Source organism: Leuciscus leuciscus (assembly GCF_965113295.1).
Source record: "Leuciscus leuciscus genome assembly, chromosome: 16".
In the NCBI taxonomy this organism is placed as follows: Eukaryota; Metazoa; Chordata; class Actinopteri; order Cypriniformes; family Leuciscidae; genus Leuciscus; species Leuciscus leuciscus.
In genome coordinates, this window is record NC_138740.1 from 20,313,322 (window position 1) to 20,339,215 (window position 25,894).

At 41.0% G+C, this 25,894-nt stretch overlaps 1 protein-coding gene across 2 annotated transcripts; it reads left to right on the forward strand.

Moving 5' to 3' along the window:
- Window positions 1–366: 366 nt before the first annotated feature.
- Window positions 367–25,512, forward strand: LOC309477680 (pecanex-like protein 3). 2 transcript variants are annotated; one of them, XM_082141007.1, is made up of 33 exons: window positions 367–2,303; window positions 4,534–4,742; window positions 4,953–5,058; window positions 5,158–5,197; window positions 5,317–5,412; window positions 6,869–8,581; window positions 9,133–9,432; window positions 9,521–9,578; window positions 9,654–9,795; window positions 9,881–10,192; window positions 10,312–10,344; window positions 10,436–10,607; window positions 10,703–10,813; window positions 11,278–11,369; window positions 11,456–11,565; window positions 11,668–11,773; window positions 11,859–11,951; window positions 12,169–12,319; window positions 12,400–12,544; window positions 12,720–12,897; window positions 15,115–15,223; window positions 15,534–15,663; window positions 15,769–15,827; window positions 15,924–16,139; window positions 17,310–17,563; window positions 18,072–18,302; window positions 18,407–18,510; window positions 19,871–20,018; window positions 20,257–20,487; window positions 20,596–20,870; window positions 20,964–21,130; window positions 21,232–21,626; window positions 22,609–25,512. In XM_082141007.1, the coding sequence occupies exons 1-33, from the start codon at window positions 2,151–2,153 to the stop codon at window positions 22,768–22,770; spliced, it is 6,801 nt and encodes a 2,266-aa protein (XP_081997133.1). In that variant the 5' UTR covers window positions 367–2,150; the 3' UTR covers window positions 22,771–25,512. The 2 variants fall into 2 exon arrangements, with proteins under 2 accessions (XP_081997133.1, XP_081997134.1); XM_082141008.1 differs by lacking the exon at window positions 5,317–5,412.
- Window positions 25,513–25,894: the final 382 nt, after the last annotated feature.

Here is a 25,894-nt window from a genome sequence, read left to right on the forward strand (position 1 = left end):
CACTTTGCCTGAAAAACCTGTCTCACTTTATCAAAGATTAACTGGGTCACTTAGAAAAAAAGTGTCCCAGAAAAGAAAAATCTGGAAAAATCATTTAAATAAATTACTGTAAGAAAATATTAACTTTGATGTAATTTGAAATGAATGAATGGAGGCCTGAATTAAATAATTGCAACCTGACAGAAAAAGGTTATGTCTGTCACATATCGATTAATCAAATCATCATTGATTTGACGATCATTCGTCCACTGAATGACAAACATTTGCTGCAGCCAATCGCATTGAAGGATCAGTTCCGTCCATGCAGGTGGGGGTTAACCGCAGTAGCCAATCGCGTTGCAGAATCAATTCTCTTCCTGTAGGTGGGTGTTTGCTACCTGTGTGAATGAAGCGATTCGACACTGGAACTTAGCGAGCTCACATTCCGGGCTTTTCTCGCTGGAGTTTTTACACAGCGGCCCTGGACTTACCGTGGAAATGGTTGAAGTGGTGACCACGTAGAGATATTTTGCGGTCTGTTTGTGTTTTTGTATTTTTATTTTCGTCATAAGGAGGAAGCAATCAGTGCTGCCGTTAGCCGATGCTAACTCGCGTTCAGTTTCGCCGTCCTGTGGTTTTCCTTCTCTCGTTTCTGGAGGAATTAACGCAGACCCTGCCGAGAAAAACCATGGAATGTTGACGTTGAGTTGAAGAGTGCTCAAAATTTTGCTACAAAACACTTAAGCCAAAGTCAGAGGTGTCTCACTACTGCTTGTAGCATGTTAGCGGTGTGGCTAGTGAGTGTCAGGTGATATTGAGCGGTGAGAGGACAGATATACGTCAAATTAAGTCGAAAAACTGAGAAAATAGATTGCATTTAATATATTTGCGCCCTTTCTGATTGATTTGATGCTCAGCAGGTTGATTCAGTCTAAAATCCAGTCGTTCAGCTGTCAGCGTTAGCGCCATTGCTGTGTAAACGCACGGTTTGTTTACAGTTCTAAAAATATTCGCACTCTGGTAACGTTTTCATTGACGTGATATTGGAACGTTTCATGGACATTAATCTCTCTACTGTCTTTATTTAGACTCAATATAATTTCAAAGGTGCTCTAGGCAAGCTAACACACCTATGCTAACATTAGCTGAAGTTGTGCTGGTTAAAAGCCAAATCCACTGAGACATTTGTCGGCGTTCGTTTATTCAAACGACTATTGTTTGCCGAGGATGCTCAGTGTTTTTCCTTCTCCAGATGTAACGTTAGAGATTAGCTTCTGCCATAAAGGAAAAGTTGAAAGGATACTACTATGACTGTTCAGGCTTGGACGGAGATGACTATAGGTTAAAATAAATCAGCAGTCAGTTAAGACATAAAACTCTAAACGGTGTCATATACGCATATCTTTTGTTTGGCAACGGGACAGGTTTACAGATTTGTTCAGAAAAAGTAGAAATTGAATTCTCAGGACTCTGGAGCTGTCTACCATATTTGCAATAGTTACAGAAGCCTAGAAAGCCAATGAAGACGTTAACTAAATAACTGCCTGTCTTTCTCTACATTGCCTGAAATAGTTGCAGTTGTTCAGTGATCTTATACATATCTGTTGACATCTCTAAAGTTAGTTAAATATACGATATCCCTAAATGAAACTTGATTTCTTAATTGTATTTTCTAGAAATCCCACATTAGGCTACTTTATCTAAATCAGACAAATGTCTCATGCCTTATCATGCCACAGATAGGTTAAAATGACCATATTCAAAATAGCCTGTTGATCTTAAGTATGTCATCAGAACAGCTTGATTATTTTTGGGATTGTGTTTGCTTAAAGTGCTGGGAAGTCGTAAAGAAACCAAACCAAGCAGTTTTGATGATTCCTCAGGATGAATGTTTTCATGTAGCCCTTGGGTCACAGTTGTGCCAAAAACTCTTGATGATCTGCACTACAAACAGGGGTCTGCTGGAGGAGCTTACAAAAGAACAGTTGATGCTGAAAAAACACAGGCCTGAAGTTGTTTTGGATCGTCTCACTCTCTGCTAACTTTTTGGGCAGCCTTTTCATTACCAGTCCGAGAAAGTCCATCCTGAGGTTCCCAATGGAAGTACCGCACTAGAAACTTTGACAAGGGAACTTCAAGAACTCTGGGTTGTCTCGTCCCGAAGCGAGAAGATGGGCTCTCAAGCTCTTCAGATATTGCGGCAGGGAGTGTGGGCTTCTCTGACCGGAGGATGGTACGTTGACCCTCATCAGAGTACCTTCTCGAACTGCTTTCATCTCTACCTCTGGATATTCCTCTTGGCCTTCCCCTTTCTTCTGTACATGGTGAGTTCATGCAGTAATTCTCCAGGCACATGTTCTTGGAAAAATGTATGTAAATGTAATAATACTAATGGAATCCAAGAGCTTGAAATATTTAGGTGTCACTCATGTTGAGAAACTTTCCTTACATGGTGATCTCAAGCTTTACTATAGAAAGATCTTTCTGAAACTGTCAAGATGAATGACAGCTCTGCAGATATTTCTGCTTCAGGGATATTTTCTATGGAATGTCTTTTCTAAGTGGTTTCAATGAAGCAGAACCAAGATAACATCAAACCTTGTGTAAGAGTAAAAAAAAAAAAAAAATTATATAAATTTTTACTTTTAGTTGTAGTTGTTTTTTTGTTTTGTTTTTAAACTTTCTATTCATGAGAAAATCCTGGTTTGCACAGCAATGTTAAGCAGCACAAGCACACTGATAATAATGATAAATGTTTCTTGATCACCAAATCAGAATATTAGAATGATTTCTGAAGGATCATATGCGTCACTGGAGGTATCGCCAGTTTCTGCATGATTTCTGCATGCTGAAAATGCAGCTTTTTCATCATCAAAAAAAAACAAACAAACTGTTTATAATACATTAAAAGGAGTTATTTTAAATTGTATTAATATTGTATTTTTAATCAAACAAATTCTTCCCTGATGAGCATAAGAAACTTCCTACAGACCCCAAGTCAACGCAGTGTTTTAAAGTTCAATAAAGTTCCTTCAAGGCAACAGCCTGTTTTGAAGTTTTACAGAACGTTAGTACCTTACAAGCACAATCAATGTTAACGATCAGATATACAAGGAAGAATCATTACATCAGTAAATAAAAACATTCCTTTGCGTCCATTTTCTCAGTGTGGCAACCGGTTTGATGATAATACAGAAAAGCTTGTGGATAAACATGACATGTTATGACATTGCAAGTGATACTTTTCACTATCAGGTGATCTTCCGTCTTGTTGCTCTTGTAACAATCCTAAGTTGACCATTAAACATGTTATTGAACTTTACAGCTTTTAATGTCATCAATGATTTTACTCGGTGTTATGCCAATTGCATCTAATTAGGCCCTATATATATATATATATTTGTCTGTCATGTCATTTTTAATGTTTATTAATTTATCTATTTATTTACACTGTTCTTGCTATGAAAATACTTATATGCTGATATAGCATAAATTAATACATTTACTATTACACTACTGGTCAAAAGTTTTAGATCGGTAAGATTTTTTATGTTTATAAAAGAAGTCTCTTCTGCTCACCAAGGCTGCATTTATTTGATAAAACAAAAACAAAAAAAACAGTAATATTGTGAGATATTATGACAATTTAAAATGATATTCTATTTTAATATATTTTAAAATGTAATCTATTCCTCTGATGAAAGCTGAATTTTCAGCATCATTACTCTAGTCTTCAGTGTCACATGATCCTTCAGAAATCATTCTAATATGCAGATTTTATGCTAAAAAACATTCCTTATTATTTTCAATGTTGAAAACAGTTGTGTAATTTTTTTTCAGAATTCTTTGATGAATAGAATGTTCAGAAGAACAGCATTTATTTAAAATAGAATCTTTTCTTACATTATAAATGTCTTTACTGTAACATTTGATCAATTTAACTCATCCTTGATGAATACAAGTATTGATTTCTTTTATTTCTTCCCCCAAAAATAAAATAATAATTCTTACTGACCCCAAACTTTTGAAAGGTAATGTTTAATGTTACAAAAGCTTTCTATTTCAGATAAATGCTGTTCTTTTGAACTTTCTATTCATCAAGGACTCCTGAATTAAAAATTTAAAAAACTGTTTTCAACATTAATAATAATGAGAAATGTTTCTTGAGCATCAAATCATCATATTAGAATGATTTCTGAAGGATCATGTGACACTGAAGACTGGAGTAATGATGTAACTTTGATCACAGGAATATATTACACTTTACTATATATTCACATAGAAAACAGCTGTTTTAAATTGTAATAATAATTGTAATTGTTTTAAATTATTTTTAATCAAATAAATGCAGCCTTGGTGAGCAGAAAACATAAAAAATCTTACCGATCTAAAACTTTTGACCGGTAGTCTATGTTGTAGCCTATTTTGCACACAAGCGCATTATGAAATTGCATTGTGGCCTACATAAGATGCAGTCTCTGAAATGAATTTGAGGTTATAAGGTTGTAATGTTGCAACCACATTGATGTGATTCTCCCACATTCTTTCTTTCAGGCCCTTCCTGCCAGTTTAGTGGTGGCTGGTGTGTACTGCGCTGTGATAGCGGCCTTCTTCACGGCCATAAAAGCAGTGAATTTCCGACTACATGCCATGTTTGACTTGGGCGAGATTGTGGAGAAGAGGCAGGCCTCGTTTGCCACTGACCCCCATAGAGTGGAAGAAGGAGAGGAAGGCTCTGGCGCTCACGACGGAAGCCAACACAGGTACAGTGTATCTACATTACTACATTCTTTTTCCTTTTCACTTATCTATTGCTCAATTCAGCTAGTAGACAGAATCAGTTTGTAGAGCATTGTAAGCATCATGCTACTGAGTCAGGTGTTCTTCGGGGATTTGTTGTTGGTTGACATCTGTTGATGGTGTCGAGCAGTCACAGTCAGTTTTGGCTCATGTCGGCATGCCTGTGCCTACAGGGACAGTGGTGTCGGTGTGGAAATGACGGTGTTCCGAAAGGTGAACTCCACCCCTCCTGTACGCTGCAGTTCCCAGCATTCGCTGTTTGGATTGAATCAGGTGTCGGTGAGGATATTGTTAATGCCAAATGTCACATGCCCTTGAGCATTATTCTCCTTAACTCGTTGGAATTTCCTCTGACTTGTTTTCTTTTCTTTTGCTCAGGAGTTTTTACCACATCTTGAAGACCCTGGAGTCCCAAAGGGTATGTTGTTGTTGTTGCTTTTTTTTTTTATAAAAAAAACATACAACACCAAATAGGTAACATGAACTGGTATGCTTGTTTCAGTTCTTCTCTGATTTTTATCATTTTTAAAATTTCAGATATTAAGGAGCTCATGCAGGAGCAGGGCACTAATAATGTGATCGTAACCTCTGCACATAGAGACATCCTTCGACACAACTCTCAGGACAACACTAGTAAGAACTGTCCCTTTACTGCTTCACTACATTAGTGTTGCATTGGACAGTTCCCTAGACCAGTGTTTCCCAACTTTTTTTCTTTATTTTTTTTGCTGCGGCACAGTTTTGATAAGTAAAAAATCCCACGGCCCACCTCTATGTAAATATATAACAATATTTCACAAACATGCATTGCTTCAAAGGCAAATTAGATCTAGATATTATATTAAAAGTAGTTCTCACATTTAATGTGAAACTTGAGCTTAAGTCAGGCAGGAATACAATAAGGTCATATAGGTAGATATATGATGTTGTTGGTGATGATAAAACAACAAATTTACATATTATCTCTGTCTGGCAGAGACCTTGTATTTTTTTTTTTATTAAACACTTTTTATAAATGGTTAGACACTTGCATGTTTCATTATAATATTAACATTTTATGAAAATCAAGCTCACATGTAGTTACTAGGTTTTTGACCAGCGAATGACAGATATTTTGTTCGTCACCGGCACAGCCGCATCTGAGGCAGTCTAAATTGTGGCGAGTGGATTTATGAGGTTTGACTGACAATTTGAGGAGCCGATGGAGCTACAAGGTTTAGTCACAACCTCTTTTAAATGCTTTTTATTGGTTAAATATTTGTAAAATCCACATGCAGATGTAAAGGATGACCAATAACATATATTTTATAAAACAAAAATGAAATCTAGAAAATGCAAGGTTTCGGCCTGACAGCGATAATATATTCTTATTTGTAGCATTCTTTTTATTTATTATTTGATCATTTTCCACGGCACACCTGACAACCTGACACGGCACACAAGTGTACTGCCGCACAGTGGTTGGGAAACACTGCCCTAGACTTCCAATCCAGAGAGCTACAGTGGCAACCCATATTTTCAGCATCCTTGGTTCAAAAAAGTCAAATTCACTTATCTATTTTTTGTAAATGCCTGTTTAAGATCTTGCTGTGAATGTTTAATTAAGTTATGTTAAAAAAATAAAAATAATTTGGACCCGTTTAATCAAAATTATCAAAACTTAGGTGCTGTTTATTTGCCCACATGGTAATATTAATCAACAACTGATGGATAGAACACCATACTAGAGTTTTTATTTTATTTTTATAAATGTATGTCACAATATCTGTCACTACTTCCATTTCATCACAACTTTATTAAGGAAAAAGCTTTTATCTAAACCAACCAGCTGTGAGATGAACCATAACATTATAAACTTTAATTTGGAGCCAAAAAGTTTACAGTCACTGATTATATGTATTAAATAATTTGTTGCATGTTTATTGCAAAATTTTACAAGATATTGAAATCTTATAAATTAAGTTAACTGAATAAATTGATAGCTTAAAACCATTGGATTTGTTTTAGATTGTTACTAGTATCAAGTTATGTGTACTTCTAAACATCGCTTATCTGCTTAGTAGTAACTGGACGATTTTTGTCGTTGCAGGTGTGGCACCATCCTGTCTGGCTGTGGATTACAGAGGCCTAATTGGTGTGAGTGATGTAATGTCTGGAGGGTTTAGTGCCCTGCACCCAGCAAACTGTCCTTCCATCCCACCGTCCCCCTCCAGCCAAGAAGATGGAGATGAGAAGGACCAGATGGAGAATGGGGGTGTGGAGCAGCTATCTCAGCAGAGCCCTGATGGGGAGGGTCTAGGAGGCTACTCCCCCCTTGGGCCTTCAGCTGATTCTGAGAGCCTGGGAGATGCTCCTCTCAGCCCTCTTATCAAGAGTAGCTTGAGCGAGGAACTAAGCGAGAACTTGTTGGGTTTGGGCCTCGACCCTGTCACTTTTGCCCCCAGTGCTGAGCAACCAGGCAGCCGCACTGGAGTGGCCCTGGCTGCTGGCTCCACTGACAGCTGCTTTAGTGGAGGTGGAGCAGCCACAGACAGAGAAACTCTCAGTACGGTCAGTAGCTACCGCAGTGAGAAAACAGACTCAACACAGCTTGAGAGTCCCTCGCTGGGCCAGACCCATAAACCTGTGTCTAACGCTGCGTCCACAGCTTTGCCTCAGGGTAAAGGCCCCTATCAGCAGCCTGGAGACGTGCTGCAGGGCGGCAGCGACACAGATGACCTGTCAGACAGCGTGCTGCTACGCTCACCCTCCAAAGAGCTCTCCTCTGGGCAGGGCCTGGACAGAACTCTGGTGGAGGGGGAGGACCTTCCCCCTTTGTTTTCAGACATTGCACAGCCCTCCTTGCAGGACTCTTCGCCATCTAGCAGCGGGCGTTCTGAGACCTGCGATCTTGACAATGGCATCCCTATACCCCCCCTTCCTCCTCCACGCCAGGCCAGCTCTGTACCGTCAGGGTTGGCACTGGGCTTGGTCTGCTCGGAGCCTGCTCTGCCGGTCTCTGCCCCGTCCTACCTCCTAGCAGAGCCACCATCTCTGCAAGCTCAGCAGCAGGTGGTGCGACCTAAAGATCTGAAGCTGCTACGTGCCGGGGGCAGTGTGGGTCACCGCCCCGGTCGCAGGAAAGCTCCACGCAAACGAGGTGCTCCTGGCAGTAGCAGTTTCGATTGTGGCTCCTATCGACGGCACCAAAACCGTGGCCAACACAGAGACTACATCCCTGTACGCAGTCGGCTGGGTGCCAAAGCCTACAGCGAGAGCTTGTTCGAGGACTCCAGCGACGAAGACGATGGCAGCGATATGAGTGCAGGCTCTAGCCTTGGATCCCAACGTCGCTTCAGCTCTGACGACGAAGACGATGATGAAGATGATGATTCGAGCTCCTCTACCTCCTGCTACTCCCCTGATCTGGCGAATGCGTCCCAGCCTGGCCCCAGTCAGTTACCTAGCCCTGGAGAGGGGGAGGAGCCTGATGCAGTAGGTCCCTCCCATTCTCGCAGTGCTCAGCGCTCAGCCAGCACAGCCAGTGCCAAGACTCATGCCAGAGTGCTCAGCATGGATGGGGCCGGTGGGGGTTCCAACAACACAGGGACCCTTGCATCTACTATGCTACCTTTACCCCCTTCTTCCAATCCTGCCCCACGTCCACTCACCATCTCTAAATCAGACCTGGAGGCTCGGACGATGCACTCAGAGGCTTTCTCCAGGATACATCATAGGATAGACTCACTTGGGGGCTCCTGGGCTGGCAACCAGACGGGCTGGAGGGCAGGAGAGCTGCTGGAAGAGGGGGCAGTAGGAGGAGGTGAGGAGCGAACAGATTCGTTCTCCGCACTTATTTTCTTGCATTGCATAGATGTGCAAAAATATTTAGAACCATGCATAGGATTTTACTGTGGTATGTTGCTCTTTATTTTTTTGGTCATGGTGTTTGAGACCATCATACCACATAATATTCACCCAATATTTAGGCTGGAAAAACCATTAGATTAAAAAAAAAAAATATATATATATTATATATATATATATGTTTTTTTTATTTTAATATATTATATTTACATTTTACTTTTTCAGTAATTATTTGTATGTACTTTTAATTGATTAACTCATAATAATTTCTGCTGAAGTGATTTCTTTTTTTTTTTTATCATGGTGTATAAGACACACATTATTCACCCTCATTAGGCTGAAAAAAAAGAATAAATCTTTTTAATTTCAAATTTCAAAAAATTTTCACTTTTCCTTTTTAATAATATTTTTGTATAAGTTATTTTAATTGATTTCTGCTGTAGTTAATATTTCATTTATTTTATTTGGCCTTTAAAACTGTTTGCCTTTTGCTTTTTGCCCATGTAGCCCCAGACGAGGGAAGTAAACGTGACTCTGTGAGCAGTGTGAAGAGGACACAGGCCATTCGCAGGCGACATAATGCTGGTAGTAACCCCACCCCACCCCCTTCTGCCATGGGCTCCCCTCCTAGCTTACAGGACCTCCAGAGAGTCCGCACCTCCTCTCACTCCCGCACACGAACGCTCCCCTCCGCCCTGCACTTCGCCGCCTCATCTCTGCTGCTGCTGCCCCGCAGTGGTGTTCACGAGGCATCGACCTTTGACGACACCTCAGAGGGAGCTGTGCACTACTTTTTTGATGAGAGTGGTAAAGAATCATTTGTGCTTCACTGACTTGTAACACTAATTTAATTCTGGTTTAGTTTGTTTCTTCAATTGAAATGATCTAATTTCAGGAGTAAAGAGGTCATATACTTTTGGGCCTGCTGGTGGAGGATATGAGGACCCAGTCCAGTAAGTCTTAAAACTTGTACCATTGGGATAATATTCAGAAGTCTCCTAGTGTTTGACACGTTTTCATTGGCTCAGGGAGCGAGAGCGACAGTCACAGTCCTCCAGCTTTACCTCCAATGATGTCCAGGAGGTGGCGCCGGTGCTGTCCATGCTGCAGCCCAGACCAGTGGTCCTCCAGGGTATGCAGGTTCGCAGACTGCCTATGGATATGCCAGAGGTGAGACTTAACGCTTCAACATCATCAAAACTCATGTTCCATTTCACAATCCTGCTGATTGTGTTGATGTTTTTTCTGTTTGTAGTTCGACCTAGATCACGAGTCCCCTCACGAATCCCAGGAGAACACGCTGATGATTGAGGAAAAGGCCAAGCCTAAACAGTATTACCGATTCTGGGTGCTGCCGGGGAAATGGTTAAGAGTTCGTTACGACAGGCTAGCATTGCTGGCCTTACTGGACAGGAATCGACGAGTTGGCGAGAATGTGTTTGCGGTGGTGTTGGCCAGCTTGGTGGCATTCCTTGGCTTCCTGCTTCTTCTCCAGGGCTTCTTTAGAGACATCTGGGTTTTCCAGTTCTGCCTAGTCATTGCCAGCTGTCAGTACTCCTTGCTAAAGGTCAGTGTGAGAGTTAGCATTTTTAAAATGGTCCTTTTTTTTTATTTTCCATCCATCTCTTGATCGTCAAAAGATAGTAATGTGTCCAGTATTAATTCGTTTTATCTTGTCCATTTCAGAGTGTACAGCCTGATGCAGCATCTCCAATGCATGTGAGTAAATGGCTGTTTTTCAGTGTTCTCTTTTCTTAGACTTTCACAGTCAAAGACCAGCCTATCTCATTTGATGTGGTCTTCATTGCAGGGCCATAACTGGATCATCGTGTACAGCCGACCGGTGTATTTCTGCCTGTGTTGTATGCTGATCTGGGTGTTTGACTTGGTCGGCAATTTGGACAGTATGCTGCCTTTCACCCTCTATGGGGTCACCTTCTTCTCTGCCCACTTTCTGCTCTGTGCTAGAGACATGCTCATAGGTCTGTTCACTATCATTCAAAGCCAGTTCTGTTAAACCTCTGTTTGAGTTGTGCATAATCTAATAATGTAATAATTCAAATGTTTTCTTTTGCAGTGTTCACCCTCTCTTTTCCCGTCATCTTCCTGTTTGGGCTTCTACCTCAGGTCAACACATTCCTCATGTGTTTGTTGGAGCAGGTGGACATGCACATTTTCGGTGGAACTGGTGAGGCCTATATTATACATTACTAATGCTATAGCGGTAACACTTTTCAATAAGGTCCAATCATTTAACGTTATATAATGCCTTCATTTACATTATCAATGAGCAATATATTTGTTACAGTAATGATTAATCTTTGTTAACATTAGTAATAAATACAAATGTCAGTTGTTAGACATGTCCATTAAATATTAACCTATACAGATTAAGAGAATTTTAATGTATTGATAAATGTTCAAATTAACATTATCTGAGAAATAAATAAATTCTTTAGAAGTATTTTTCATTGTTAGTTAATTGTTAGTAATGTTAACAAATGGAACCCTATAGTACAGTGTTTCTATAGCTGTGCTGTTCCTGTTCAACTGGTTTGATTCACAGGGAGCAGGCTTACTAATAAAACATATGTATATATAACATGTATATTATTGCACCGTAAGTATGAGCTCGTGTCATTTGTGTTTCAGCCACCACAAGCCCCCTGTCTTCAGTCTACAGTCTATTGCGCAGTATGTTGGTGGCAGCTCTGGTTTATGGATTTTGCCTTGGTGCCATCAATGTAAGTGGGATGCTGTTTGTCTCTTTTACAACCAACTGTGTTTATCAGTGCTTCCTTTACTAATTTTATTTATTGTGTCTGTGTAGGCTCCGTGGGGAGAGGCACATGTCCCGGTGCTCTTCTCTGTGTTCTGTGGCCTCCTTCTGGCATTGTCCTATCATCTGAGCAGGCAGAGCAGTGACCCAACCATCCTCTGGTCAGCCTCACCACACATGCTGTAGACTTCCCAATCATCTCACTTCCTCAACAGCTCTGTGATTGGCATCTAACATGTTTTTCTACACTGTTCACTGGGCAGGTCTCTGGTCCGCTCCAAGTTCTTCCCAGAGCTGGAGAGCCGAACACCAGAAGAGCCACCATTAGAGATTAAAGACCCTCTTCCAGAGAAATTGCGTGACTCTGTGGTAAAAGCTCTCTCCATCTGCATTTATCTTTTGCTAAATAAGTGTTCTAATGGTTTTTAAATGGCTCCCCTCTCTGACTCTGCAGAAAGAGACTCTTCACTCAGACCTGGTCATGTGCCCTCTTATGGCCATTATCACTTTTGCCATTAGTGCCAGCACTGTCTTTATTGCTCTGCAGGTCAGTAGGCTTTTCAGAATGTGATTTTGAGTATGTTAATGGTTTCATTGTGAGATCTTGCTAAAGAACCTAGTTATAATCCAAGGACTGAACATCATTTATAGTCTTGTAAAGGTGGGAAGTCTCGTTCAGTGTAGCAAATCAAGAAATTAATTTCCATAAACATTTTTTCTAAATCATTGCGCTTTTAATTTGCGTTTTTTGCACTACTTTTTAGCCTGCCCTCAGTTTCGTCCTGTACATCTTGGCAGGGGTAGTGGGGTTTTTCACACACTACCTCCTGCCTCAGCTCCGCAAACAGCTGCCCTGGTTCTGCTTAGCCCACCCTGTGCTGCGATCTCGAGAATACAGCCAGTTTGAGGTCCGAGGTGAGTAGTCAAACCAACACGCACGCATTAATGCCTGAAAATCTGAACAAGTGTGATGGACTGATCCCTCTCTGTCTCAGATGCTGCTCAGCTCATGTGGTTTGAGAAGCTGTATGCTTGGCTGCAGTGTGTGGAGAAGTATTTCATCTACCCGGCTGTAGTGCTCAACTCCCTCACCACTGAAGCTCACACTGTCAGCCAAAACCCTGACAAACCTGGAGCCTAGTAAGAACAAGATCATCCAGAATCCTTAGGAGTCCTAGTGTAGAGTGAAGCGTAACACTAGCTGATATTACTCTGTTGTTTTGGAAGTTTTTGTATCCCAGGTTTTCAATGTGGTCTCAGACTTTAGATTTTCAGACTTGCACAGTGAAATGGTATCCTTTATCTGTTTCTTTAGTGGCCGTGCTCTGTTCATCTCGGTGGCTGGGATGAAGCTTCTTCGTTCATCCTTCTGTGTCCCGTCTCAGCAGTATGTCACTCTGTGCTTCACCGCCCTCTTCTTCCAATTCGACTACCCGCGCTTTTCACAGACCTTCCTCCTCGACTACTACTGCATGTCCATCCTCTTCAGCAAGGTCTGAGCATACGTCACATCTCTCTGAGATTTAAAGAAGCCAATTTCAACACTTGTAACATTTACATTCTGTCCCTCAAGTCCACTTATAATGTTATGCAAGGGGTCTAATTATCACAATCTAGTTCTTCCATCACCAGTTCCACCTTTTCTATGTACACTACCATTCAAAAGTTTGTGGTTGGTCAGATTTTTTTATGTTTTTGAAAGTCTCTAATGCTCACCAAGACAGCATTTATTTGATCAAAAATGCAGTAAATTGTGAGATTAAAATGTAAAAACTATTTTGTTTTAATATATTTTAAAATGTAATTTATTCTTGTGATGGCAAAGCTGAATTTTCAGCATCATTAGTCTTCAGTGTCACATGATCCTTCAGAAATAATTTAAATGTTGATTTAGTGCTCAAGAAACATTTCTTATTAATGTTGAAAACAGTTGTGCTGCTTAAAGGGGTCATGAGCTGCATTTTTTTATAATGTCCACTTATAATGTTAAGATTTTTACATTAAAAAAAACGGGGAATTCAGTACTTTCAAGACTTGGAAGTAAACGCCCACTACTTTGATTGGGTATTTCAATTGATATTTAAAAAAATAATCTTGTTACATAGTTGAAACATTTTCCAACGATATGAAACATTTGAGTATTATGTAGGTTGTGGCATATAAAGTTTAAGTATGAGTTACCACAGTTATAGTTGAGAAGATAATTTTGTGACAGGATAAGTTTAGTGTAAACAGAATTATGAACGTACCATTATTTGTCTTAGAGGCGCTGTGATTCATCCTTTTTGGTTAAGTGAAAAATGCGTACATTTTCATTTGCAGTGTTTTTTTAAATAAAATGAAGCGTGTTGTAATGTCTTACTGATGACAAAACAGATGTCGCTCATTAAAGCTTTTATTCAGGATTACAGCGAATGGCTTCGGTCAAAACAATAACAAAAACAGCATTCTCTATGTGCTTCCTTCCGTATCCAGGAAGTCCCCATATTAACCCCATAAATGCAGAAGAAAAGGAAAGCACAGCCAATCACTTTGCTAATCAACTATTCTCCAGGTTTTTTTCGCGCCGCTACAGTATTAATACTCAGTACATATAAAAAAATTTGTAGCAGACCAAGCAATAGAGCCACATGGTAAAAACATTACTCACACTTGAGTGTTTGCGATATTGCTGTCGAATCCAATAAAGTCGTCACTGCATCATCTTTTATTTTCGGTCTCTCTGAAAGCCTGTTGAACTGTCTTGTTTAAAAATTATTCTGCAGTAAAATGAAGCGAACAAATGAACAGTGTCTTACTGACACGTTCTGACTGGAACTTAATAATAGTTTATCCACACTTTCTTTATGTTAGGATCACAAGGATAGCAATGCAAAGACTGTATTTCTACTTGTCACTGCAAAATGTCTTGTAATCCTCAGAGGCATCTCTATCGTTTTGTGGCTGGAGTAATACTGTGTTTGTCTCTCTCGTATTTACTACTATAGGACATGCACAAATCGGTGTCCAGGGCTAAGTAGGCGTTTATTTTGTTCTGCAAAGGTGGTCTTTCATCGCACTATTATGTCATAATGTGACAAAATCTAAAACGAGTTGTTTTGAGTTCTGAAGCATCCAGGATAGTTCTATAGTACAATGACTTGTCAAAAAATCAAGGAAATTTTGATTTCTCAATTCATGACCCCTTTAATATTTTTGAGGAAAACATACATATAATAGAAAGTTCAAAAGAACAGCATTTATTTGGAATAGAAATCTTTTGTAACAATATACATTTCTTTACTGTCACTTTTGATCAATTTAATGTCATTGCTGAAGAAATGCATTAATTAAAAAATCTCTAAACTTTGAACGGTAGTGTATGTAGATTGTTGAAGCATTACATGTCTTCGGATGTTTTTTTGTTGTTGTTTTTTATAAACATCTAGATTAAAATTTAGATGTGTTAATGTATAATAAGGAAAGCGTTTATAGTCATTGAACTGGCTACCGTTTTTTTAAGGTTTTCACCATCATTTTAACACACTTTTTTTTTTTACTAGTTAATTCTGGTGTAATTGTTATCCCAAAATAAGTCAATTAGATATTCCCTATAAACATTCTATTTGAGTGACATTTTTAAATGTTTGTATGTACTGTATTACTTATACTCTTGCTGGAGTGTGAATCTCAAGACTGATGTTGCTGTCATCTCTCCTGTGTGTGAGCAGATGTGGGATCTGCTGTTTAAGCTGCGTTTTGTGCTGACCTACATTGCACCTTGGCAGATCACATGGGGTTCTGCTTTCCATGCCTTCGCTCAGCCATTTGCTGTTCCCCGTATCCTTTACCAGCGTTACTCTCACACAGACCTGAATGCTGATCTCACAACTTTACCCTGGTGTTAACATGTGCCCAGTGGGAGTGCTGCCATTTCATATAGCACAGCTGTACTATTGGTTTTGCTCTGGGCCACATTTCACATGTTCCTCCTCAGCTGTTTTAGGTAGTTTGCACACTTTTTCTATTGCTTTGTCCATAACTGAGTTTGTTTGTTTTTCCCCACTTCTTTTTCACATTCAGTATGTTTACAATGTCTTGCTATACAGTTGTTTTTTGAAAATGTCCCTTAACATTGATTTGCTCTCAGATTCTGCTATGCTGTTTGTGCAAGCTGTGTTTTCAGCTCTCTTTTCCACTCCCCTCAACCCTGTGCTAGGCAGTGCCGTTTTTGTTACTTCCTACACTCGACCTGTGAAGTTCTGGGAGAGAGACTATAAGTAAGCCTTCAGAAATATCATGCAAATGTCAGCTACGTTGTTTGTTTTGATTAAAAAAGTTTTGAAGACGTGACTTGAACCCTTAAATATTATTTTGTCCTTCAGCACCAAACGGGTGGATCACTCTAATACGCGTCTGGCCACACAGCTGGACCGCAACCCTGGTATGTGATATTGTACCTGATTAATACAGACCTTTCATCTATGTATTTTCCTTTTAATCTGTCCTCTAATTCTGCCTTTATCGCTTGCTTGAATAGGTGCTGATGACAACAACTTGAACTCTATCTTCTATGAGCATCTGACACGCTCTTTGCAGCACTCGCTATGTGGGGACCTTCTGCTTGGCCGCTGGGGAAACTACAGCACAGGAGACTGCTTCATCCTCGCCTCCGACTACCTCAATGCTCTCGTACACATCATTGAGATCGGCAACGGGCTTGTCACTTTCCAGCTCAGAGGCTTGGAGTTCAGGGGTGAGCTGTGTTCCAGAAAAGGGACTGCACAATTTTTCTTAAATGCTGGAATACACTACATGACTTAAAATCTGATCTTAATTCGATTTAAACACACTAGGCATCGTTCACTTGCTGACTTTGTAAATGGTTACAGAGAAAAACTGGGCACGCACACTAAATCGCTAAAACGATTTTGTGCGTCGGCCGACTTAAGTTTTCTCAGTGTGTTCTGCACGATTCCGCTCAGTTGGCTGAAATTGGTCCTCATCGGCTTTTTTTCGGCCGATTCGACATGTTGAATCCGTGTTGGGCTGTCGGTGAGAGAGAGAACTCTGATTGGCTGTTCAGCTTCGTGAACGAGTCAGTGCATGAGAATAATAGCAAAGAAGTCAAAATGGTACAGATAGAAGGCTGTTCTAATGTTACGTCATCTTACCTGAGTGTTCCTTGGCAAATATTTCAATATTAACATGAGCAGAGTGGAATAAAGAAAGTGTTTAGCAGGATTGATATTCAAAACGGCAAGCATGCACTGCTTTGTTTATGGTTTGTGTATCTGCCGCGTCGATTTCCCTTTTTGAATGACGAATATAGATCCATATATCTGCAGAAATAGACAGTTGTCTCATTTACACGCAGGCGCAGAACGCGCATTCTAGCTGACAGTCGGCAGTAGTTCTCTCGGTGTGTTCAAGTGCAGCTTTTTCCCCCCGACGCAGGCGACGCGAGGCGACAACACATTCGGCTTTCATCAGCGCTAGTTCTTTGGCGTTGGTTTGGTGTGTCCCGAGTCATTTCACACACAAAAACTCACACAAACATTTGCCTGGTTGCTCATATAATACTATGTGTGTTTTACATTGTCTGACTAGGTAGAATCATAATCACAAAAATCTGTGCCTGTGCCCATCTTATAAAATAAATAAAAAATCCTTTTTTTTTTTTTCAACAAACCTTTTAGTCAACAGATCTTAAAAGAACCATATTTTTTACTTGGCGTGAAGAACATTCTAAAAATCTAAAGAACCCTTTTCTGCTATAAAGAACCTTTTGTGGAACCGAATAGTTTAAAATAGTTTTGGTGCGATTATAAGGTTTCCGATACTGAACCGCAACTAATTTACCATGAGGCATGAACAGTGTATTTTCCTCTCTTCATTTTCTCTTTTCTTGAATGACTGTTTTCAGGAACGTATTGCCAGCAGAGGGAGGTGGAGGCGATCACTGAAGGGGTGGAGGAAGATGAAGGCTGTTGCTGCTGTGAGCCAGGTCATCTCCCCCACATGCTCTCTTTCAATGCGGCCTTTGGTCAGCGCTGGCTGGCCTGGGAAGTGGCTGCCACCAAATATGTGCTGGAGGGCTATAGCATTAGCGACAACAACGCAGCCTCCATGCTTCAAGTGTTCGACCTGCGCAAGATTCTCATCACATATTACGTCAAGGTCAGTTCCTATCAGACGAAAGACCCAAATAAAACCATCAGTATCTGTGTTTACATGGACCCTAATAATCCGTTTGTAATCGCACTAGTTGACTCTCATCCACAGACACCTTGTTTTGAGCGCACGGGACGTTTTTACAGCTTGATAAATATAAGCAGCATGGCACAAAGCATCATGTCCTCGTTGTCTCCTAATTAGGACCCGAAATAGATAAATATTAAGTCTGCTGTTAAAACAAAAAAAAGAAGCGATGACAGGATTATGTTTATTATGCACCAACAGCGGGACACTCTGTGTATTCATGCAGTTTGCGCATGTCAAGAGATCAAATCCCATTTGAAGCTTGTAACGTATAAATGCACAGCAATCCGATCACTTTATTTACCTTTCATGTAAACACTGTTTGGATTCATCATTCGGAATGATTTCATTCTGATTGAAACTAAATGTGCCCATGTAAACGTAGCTACTGAGATACAGAGCAGTGATCCAAGTCTCTCCACCACAGAGTATCATCTACTATGTGAGCCGCTCACCCAAACTGGAGGAGTGGTTGGCCAACGAGGCGGTGCAGGAAGCGCTGCGGCCCTGCCTCAGCCCTTCCTATGTGGATAGTGACCCCACCTTCAACCTGAACATAGATGAAGACTACGACCACCGTGCTTCCGGCATCACTCCCTTTTCCTTCTGTCTGGTGTACCTGGAGTGGATCAAATACTGCAACAGCCGCAGAGAAACGGTATTTTAAAGACAGCTTTGCTGTTTACAGTTGCTGACTTGTGGTCTGGTTATTTGGGAGTGAAAGATGTAACTTTTTGTTTTTTCTTTTCTTTTTTGTTACAGCCAGTTGAGAGTGAGAAGGATTCCCCTCTGGTCACACTCTGTTTTGGGTTATGTATTCTGGGCCGTCGAGCTTTGGGCACTGCCTCCCACAGCATGTCAGCCAGGTAAGTGTTCAAACCGATTACAGCGTGTTTGCTTAAATCATTTAAATATCATAAGTTGTGGGCTTATGCACCGTACACACATTCAGCATTTTTACAGAACGGTGTTTCTTCTGCTGCATGCATTAATTTTTTATTTGTGGGCTATACAACTAGTCTTAGCTATTTGATGTCTGAATACAATTAACATAATATTACCTGTTAAATAAGATGTTTACTGCTTCTAAAAAGCAACATTCTACATAATTAGGGCCCAAGCTGCATCAGAATGTTGCATCAGAGTTTTTGGGCATTAGGTAGCGTATGGGTGTAGCAGGGGAGCTCTGCAGTGCCTAATTTTATGCGATACATAGGGCTGGGTATCGTTTAATTTTTTTCTGATGCAAATACATTGATACCGGTTTTTATGAAATTTTATGAAATCCGTTTTAACAAGATTACATTACATATTACCTAAAAATAAATTTGGGTTTATTTTTTCAGTTTGTTGACTTATTACAGACTCAAAGACTCATATAGGCCACTGGGGGGCGGAATATATGCCTCTCACTGGCAAAAGTAGCCTAATGATTATGAATGTGTCGTGAAAAATAGCAAGGAGACATTTTAGTTGTTTATTAATGAACTAGTATTTTCTGCGTTTTCAGTGTTTGCTGCAAAGATGAAGTTGACATTGCTGACTCGTCATCTCCGCAGTATAGTGAATGCGTGTGTGTGCGTGCCCCTATAGAGAGAAATGCACCTTTCATTTAGATTACATAAGCAGAGTATTTGTTAGACATTTCAAGCATCCTATATGCCTATATCTCATATCTGTGAGGCAAGTAACCTATACGCTGAGCAACTTTTACGCTGAGTTTCGATTTATGTGACGCGCTTCAGTTCTTCTTGCAGTCGAAGACGGAGCAACTTTCTGCTCTTAAGTTTATTCCATGCACTGTCAAATGCTTCATCAGATTTGTTGTTGCTGGTCTTGGCAGCAATTATCTTGTCGCAAATATTGCATCCTGTGCTGTTGGCATCGAGCCTGTTGAAATGTAGCCATACTTTTGATCTTCTCCACATCTGTGAGGTTTGGGACGCTTACACACTACAGCCTCACGGATGAGTCGTGTAACCGGAGTAAACTTAAAATAAACTAAAGTTATACCTATACCTCATATTGCTAGTTGGTGCATAGGCACTGCTCATTTGCCTAAAGTAAAACATTTATCAGCCTTTTGCATTTGCTTGGCACACCAACTTTTTATAACTAACAAAGTCTTGTTGACCATTTATGTAAACATGGCATTCTTGCAATGAGATTTTTGTGAGTGGAATTTTGTTGATGTAACCGCACTGATTCTCTTTTTTATGCATTCAGTTTGGAGCCTTTTCTCTATGGCCTTCACGCCCTGTTCAAGGGTGACTTTCGCATCACCTCTCCCAGAGACGAGTGGGTTTTTGCAGACATGGACCTGCTGAACAGGGTAGTAGCTCCAGGTGTACGGATGTCCCTCAAACTGCATCAGGTACAGCTGAGGCATTCATCTATCCCCACTGATATCACACATTATTCAGGTTTCTGGGGTAACACAGTGATATTTTCATAGCCTGTACTAAAATAGACTTTTGGTGAGTTACAGTTCACATCACATGCTGTATAAAGTAAAAGTAGTCTGATGATGATGCAGTTATTTATATAAAATGGCTCTCTGGAATGCTGGATTCTAATTTTGTCTTTTGTTCATTCTGTCCTTTCCTCCACAGGATCACTTCACCTCTCCTGATGAGTATGAGGACCCAGTGGTGCTGTACGATGCCATCACAGCTAATGAAGAGAAAATGCTGATCTCTCACGAGGGTGACCCTGTTTGGCGCAGCGCTATCCTGGCCAACATGCCTTCTCTGCTCGCTCTCCGCCACGTTATGGATGACGGCAGCGACGAGTACAAGATCATCATGCTGAACAAACGCTTCCTCAGCTTCAGAGTCATCAAGGTACTTTGCAGCAGAAGCCTGTTTATTAGCATGTATATTCTGTTGACTGTAAACATGTATTTTATCATGACATTGCTGTAACTATTCTTTCACTGGTGCTTCCTTCAGGTGAACCGGGAGTGTGTGCGCGGACTGTGGGCCGGACAGCAGCAGGAGCTGGTCTTCCTGCGGAACCGGAATCCTGAACGCGGAAGCATCCAGAATGCCAAGCAAGCCTTGAGGAACATGATTAACTCGTCCTGTGATCAGCCCATTGGATACCCCATCTACGTCTCCCCGCTCACCACATCCTATGCTGGGGCCCATGTCCAGCTGCGCTCGGTCTGGGGAGGCCCCGTCAGTCCCCACAACATTTACACCTGGTTCATCAGCAGCTGGGACAGGTCGGGCGTCGAGAACAAGCATGTACTCTGCCGTGTTACATCACATTTTAGGTGTCTATTGTTATTTATGTATATTCTTTCTGCTGTCTTCAGGCTTCAGAAGGGTTGTGGTGCCGGATGTAACAGTGGAGGGAACATTGAGGATTCAGACTGTGGTGGTGGCTCTACCTCTATCAGTAACAACCCTGCAGCTCATCCTCCACAGAGCACAACATCCAGCATCCCTCAGCCTCATCCCACTACTTTACAGCCCTTGATGGGTACGACGCCTGCTTCTCAGTTAATGTGTCACTGTCCACCTCCAATTAATAAAGCAATGATGTGTGCAGTCTTAGTCTTACTCTTCCCTTCCTTTCTCAAGGGACTGACAACCCTGTTGGACCTTCCTGGCCGCTACATCCCCAGCCCCTCCCACTTGCCCTGCTCAGCCAATCAGAGGGCAGGATGGATGCAGGGCTGGTTAGCTCCTTGCAACGCACCTCTTCCATCCATGGGCTTTTGGGGCAACACCTGTCCAGCTCCCAGCTGTCTTTCAGTGGCTCAGTGGCCCTTCCACCTGCAGATCGCTTCTGCCCCACTAGCCTGCAGGACAATCTAAGTCACAGGGTGTCTCAGAGGGGCCTAAGCCTGGGTCAGGGCAGCGGGCTGCACTATGAGGCCCTGTATAACAAATGGAGTCTGCCAGGGAGGAAAGGATTCAACGGACCTGCAGTATTGGAAGGGGATGGTTCAGCATCACAGAGCATACGCACACAGGTAAAAGACTAGCGGTGTCCCGAGCCGATCTCAAGGATCGCATCAGGGCAGATTAAGTTTCTTTTTTTTCTTTTTTGTTTTTTACTGATCGGTATTGGCTATCCTAAGCCAGATCCTTTATTTGTTGCCGAAGCAGTAGGTGGCGAAAAATGCACCCCTCACGTGGGTTTGCCAACTATCATTAAAATGAAAAGTAGAAGCTCAAATGTCCGTGTGTAACACGCGAGTACCAAGGAGGTATGTTCAAGTGCGTTACAGACACACGGTCAAGCTTTAGTGTTTAGCATATTTGTACCAGGTACGGTTTCTGGTGCGCACTCGAGTTCGAAAAACAGCATTCACATCAGCCAAACGAACCGATTTCTGATGTCAATCGAACCCATGTTCGCACCAAAAATGCTAGTGTGAAAGCACCCTAAATATCAGATAGTTTACTTTTTATAATGACAGGTTGTAAAATGACATATAGTGCAAGACCACACACAATTTTTTATATTTCTGAATTAATAACACTTTGAAAAAAAGATATACTCTTATTCAGCAAGGACACATTAAATTGATCAAAAGTGACAGTAAAGATCTTACAAAACTACAGAGGCAGAGAGTGCTGACACAGGTGTCTTTACGCCACTGATGCTCATTGGATAAACTGGTAGAGGTAGACATCAAATTATGAAGATGAAATACTCAAAGGCACTCTCGTGGTGAAGTAAAAAGCCTTTAATTAACTGGGATAAATCGATTAAAAACAGTTAAAAGTGTAGATCTACGCGTTCTGGTTAGACGAAACGCGTAGATCCTACAGTTTTAATTAGAAAATGAAAAAAGTATCATTGCATCCCTAATTACTGTTGTACAAAATTTCTTTTCAAATAAATGCAGCCTTGGTGAGCATGAGGGACTTCTTTCAAATGTTTTCCAACCTGAAACTTTTGGTGTATATACATAAAAATTAACCCATTACATTTTGTATTATTCCTAGCCTTCGCAGCCTCCCCTTCCTGTCCTGCCCATTGATGTCAGCCCAACACTGGATCCAGTGGGCGCAGTCGTACCCTCTGAGACCACGCCCCTTACATCATCAGACCCGCCCAGTGCACGGGAAGAATCTACAGAACTGCCTTTACTTGAGCACCTCCGCTGAGCCTTCACTGCATGACAGGTACAGCTTGGATCAGACTAGCCCATGGTCATCCTCACCATCCAGAGAGCGAGAGAGCTGGGAGGAATTAAAGCATCTTCGGTCAGTTCTGCAGATATTAGGATGTTTCTCGCAAGTATACTTAAACACATCACCAGATACGCAAGCACACTAGAAGAGTGCAGCGTAAGTAATGAACTCTGGACTGAGCTCTCCTAAGCTTCTTTGGCTACTGTTTCGGCCTCCAGGCCCATAAGCCAAAAAAGTGGACAGTCTGTGCAATCTTAAGGGATTTTTTTTTTTTTTTTTTTACAAAAGGAGGTTCAGGTCATTTAATCAAAGCAAATCTGTGACCTGTACCACCAGCAGTAACAAAAAGGGAACTCTCCTCTCCCCTGTAGCAGCCTTAAACCTTCTCAAGCTTTTGTTTTTACCCTCAAGCATCCAGTCCATTGCTAAACATCCACAAACCCTCTGCGTCAGCTGTATTGTGCAGGATTTTTCTTTTAATCTTCCTCCGATCAAAGCCCAGAGCTTTCCACCAAATCAGCCACCGTCCTTTCAAGACCAAAGGACTCGATTTTGAATGCCCTCTCACAGAGCTATCATTTCATAGCGAACACATTCCAGAAAAGACATTCGATCACGTCGGTGGCCCATCAGACAGCCTCACGCTCTTAAATGACACAACCACGACCATTCTTCAGCGAGCTTCAGGGATAAGACTTGAATACACACACATGTACTCGCTCTCATGCGCACTTCCCTACGTAGTTTACAGCCAGCTCAGGTGAGGATGGAAGGGCCTGAGTTTTGGGGGTGAAGTGTAGGACAACTGGGACAGGATAGAAGTCATCAGGTTGTCTGTCTTTTTCTCCATCCTCTTTCTTTTATTTCTTTACACATCCCACAGGAAATCAGACTACCTTCTTAATTCCTAAACTGCTGCCTAACTAATGGGCTCTGGTGATTTAGTGGGCCAGAGCACGTGAGGGCTTCATGGCCTCCCCGTCAGGCTTTTTCCTGCTACTGCAAGCGCCTCCCTCTCTGCAATACTACTGCTACTGCACCACCCCCTCTACTACTAATAGAACTAACTACTGCTTCGACTTCTAAACTCCAGCGTTTTAGTTGGAAGAACTTGATGGGGGAATAAAAACAATAAAGATGTACCGATTCTAAAGACAAAGATTTATTTGATTGCTGATCTCAAATGAAGATGGATGGAGTGGCTGTTTTTTTTAATTGATTGTGCTGATACTAGCTGGACATGAGTGAACTGTAAGCACCCCCCCCCCCCCCCCCCATTCTTGAATCCACCTGATTGTGACAAGCAAATTCCCTCTCTGTGTGTAATACAACTGGAAATGTAGATGTCATTATATATCTGCTGTTGGGCGAACGAAGCTCAGACCGCCTGCTTTGGAAAGCAGGGCACTCACTGCCTCTACAATAACAAACATATCAAATGCTCACAGTCAAACAATACACCATTGACATCAGCCTGGAATAGCTGCGGTGTGTCGATGTAAAGGAGCTTGGAATATCCTGTGAGCAGTTTAAAGTGGTTTTCAGATTCAGAAAGCCGGTTCAATGCTTCTTCACCATATATAATTTCCTAGCTTAAAATGATTGACACGGCTGAGCTGTGCTCTGAAAAAAGCTTTGCGTTGAAGGATATGGTTTGAGAGTCAGCATGTGGGGGCCGCCATGAGAAAATGGTGCCTTACGGTTTGACTGGGTTTCAGGTGGAGTAAAAAAGAAGGATTTTTGCTGGAGATTTTTCTTTGGAGTAATGCGTTCATGCAAAATAACAATCGAAGCGTTTCTCTACTGAGCGGCCCTTCATTTTACAGTGCTGACACATTCAAAACAGACGATTCGGTCCAATCAATATCAAGTTTTGATGTGATTTGAGTCTCTAGCTTCGTTTAGAGCCAGTAAGAGGCAGTTTGCACCGATTTGATCATGCTCACTTTTTCATACTCACTTAAACCACCGATTGTTAATAGGTTTATAACACTGAAAGTATATAGAGTCTCTCTGCCCATCACAGACCATATCACGTTGTTTGAACACTAAGCATGAAGTCTCTCTGCGAACCGTGCAGCCTAGTCACACTCTAGGTCATTTCAAGTCTGCCAAGCAAACTCGGCTCGTTCACCTTTAATAGCTATTGAGCGTTTGGTTCGAGGCCGATCGATCTCTTTCTCTCTTTCCATCAGGACCATTACTCTCATCTTTAGGGTAACTTTTCCAAAGCAACAGGGAGTACTTCTCTTACTGGGAGAAAGCACAAGTTACTGGATAGTCTTGGGTGTCAGTGATTTAAAAGGGATCTAACCAATCTCTGCCATATATGTACAGCATGTTTTGTATATAAATATATTTAAAAATATATATAAATCTATTTTATTATTATTGGATTTCTGGTTATTTTTCAATGGAGGACACTACTTTGAGTCTTAGGAGAGTCACGCTTCGGTGTATCTGTGCTTGCAGAGGGGTCCGACTCTCTCTCTCGACATAGAATCATGAAGTCTGGGGAATTGAATCAGTTAATACTGCTTTTGCACAACTATTGTAAAATAGTACACCATCCTGTATTTTTTTTTTTATTATTATTAGTTATATTGGGGGTTGTTTTATTTAAAAACTGTTATTCAATATTCAAAGTTATGTACAGTTTTTTTTATGTGATTTTTCTTTTTCCCCTCCTATTTAAATTAAAGCTTTTTTGTGTTATTGTTTGCAAAACGGTCATTTTGTTCATGTCTTTGGTCTTTCCCCCCCAGTATTAAATGTTGTGTCAAGATTTTAGAGGGTGGTAAAATCAATTCACAAACTATTCAAGTCATGTTAATGCTGATTTGGATCAATAGCATTGCAAGTGAGTAATTTCAGCAATTAGCTGTTTAGTTCATTATGATTTTTAAATTAATCATAGCAATTTAATAAATTGCCTGTTTATACATATACATACATACATACATATATACACACACACACATATATATATATATATATATATATATATATATATATATATATATATATATGTATATCTATATCATATACTCTACCATTTAAATGTTTGAGGTCCATTATTATGCGAACCAAGGTATAT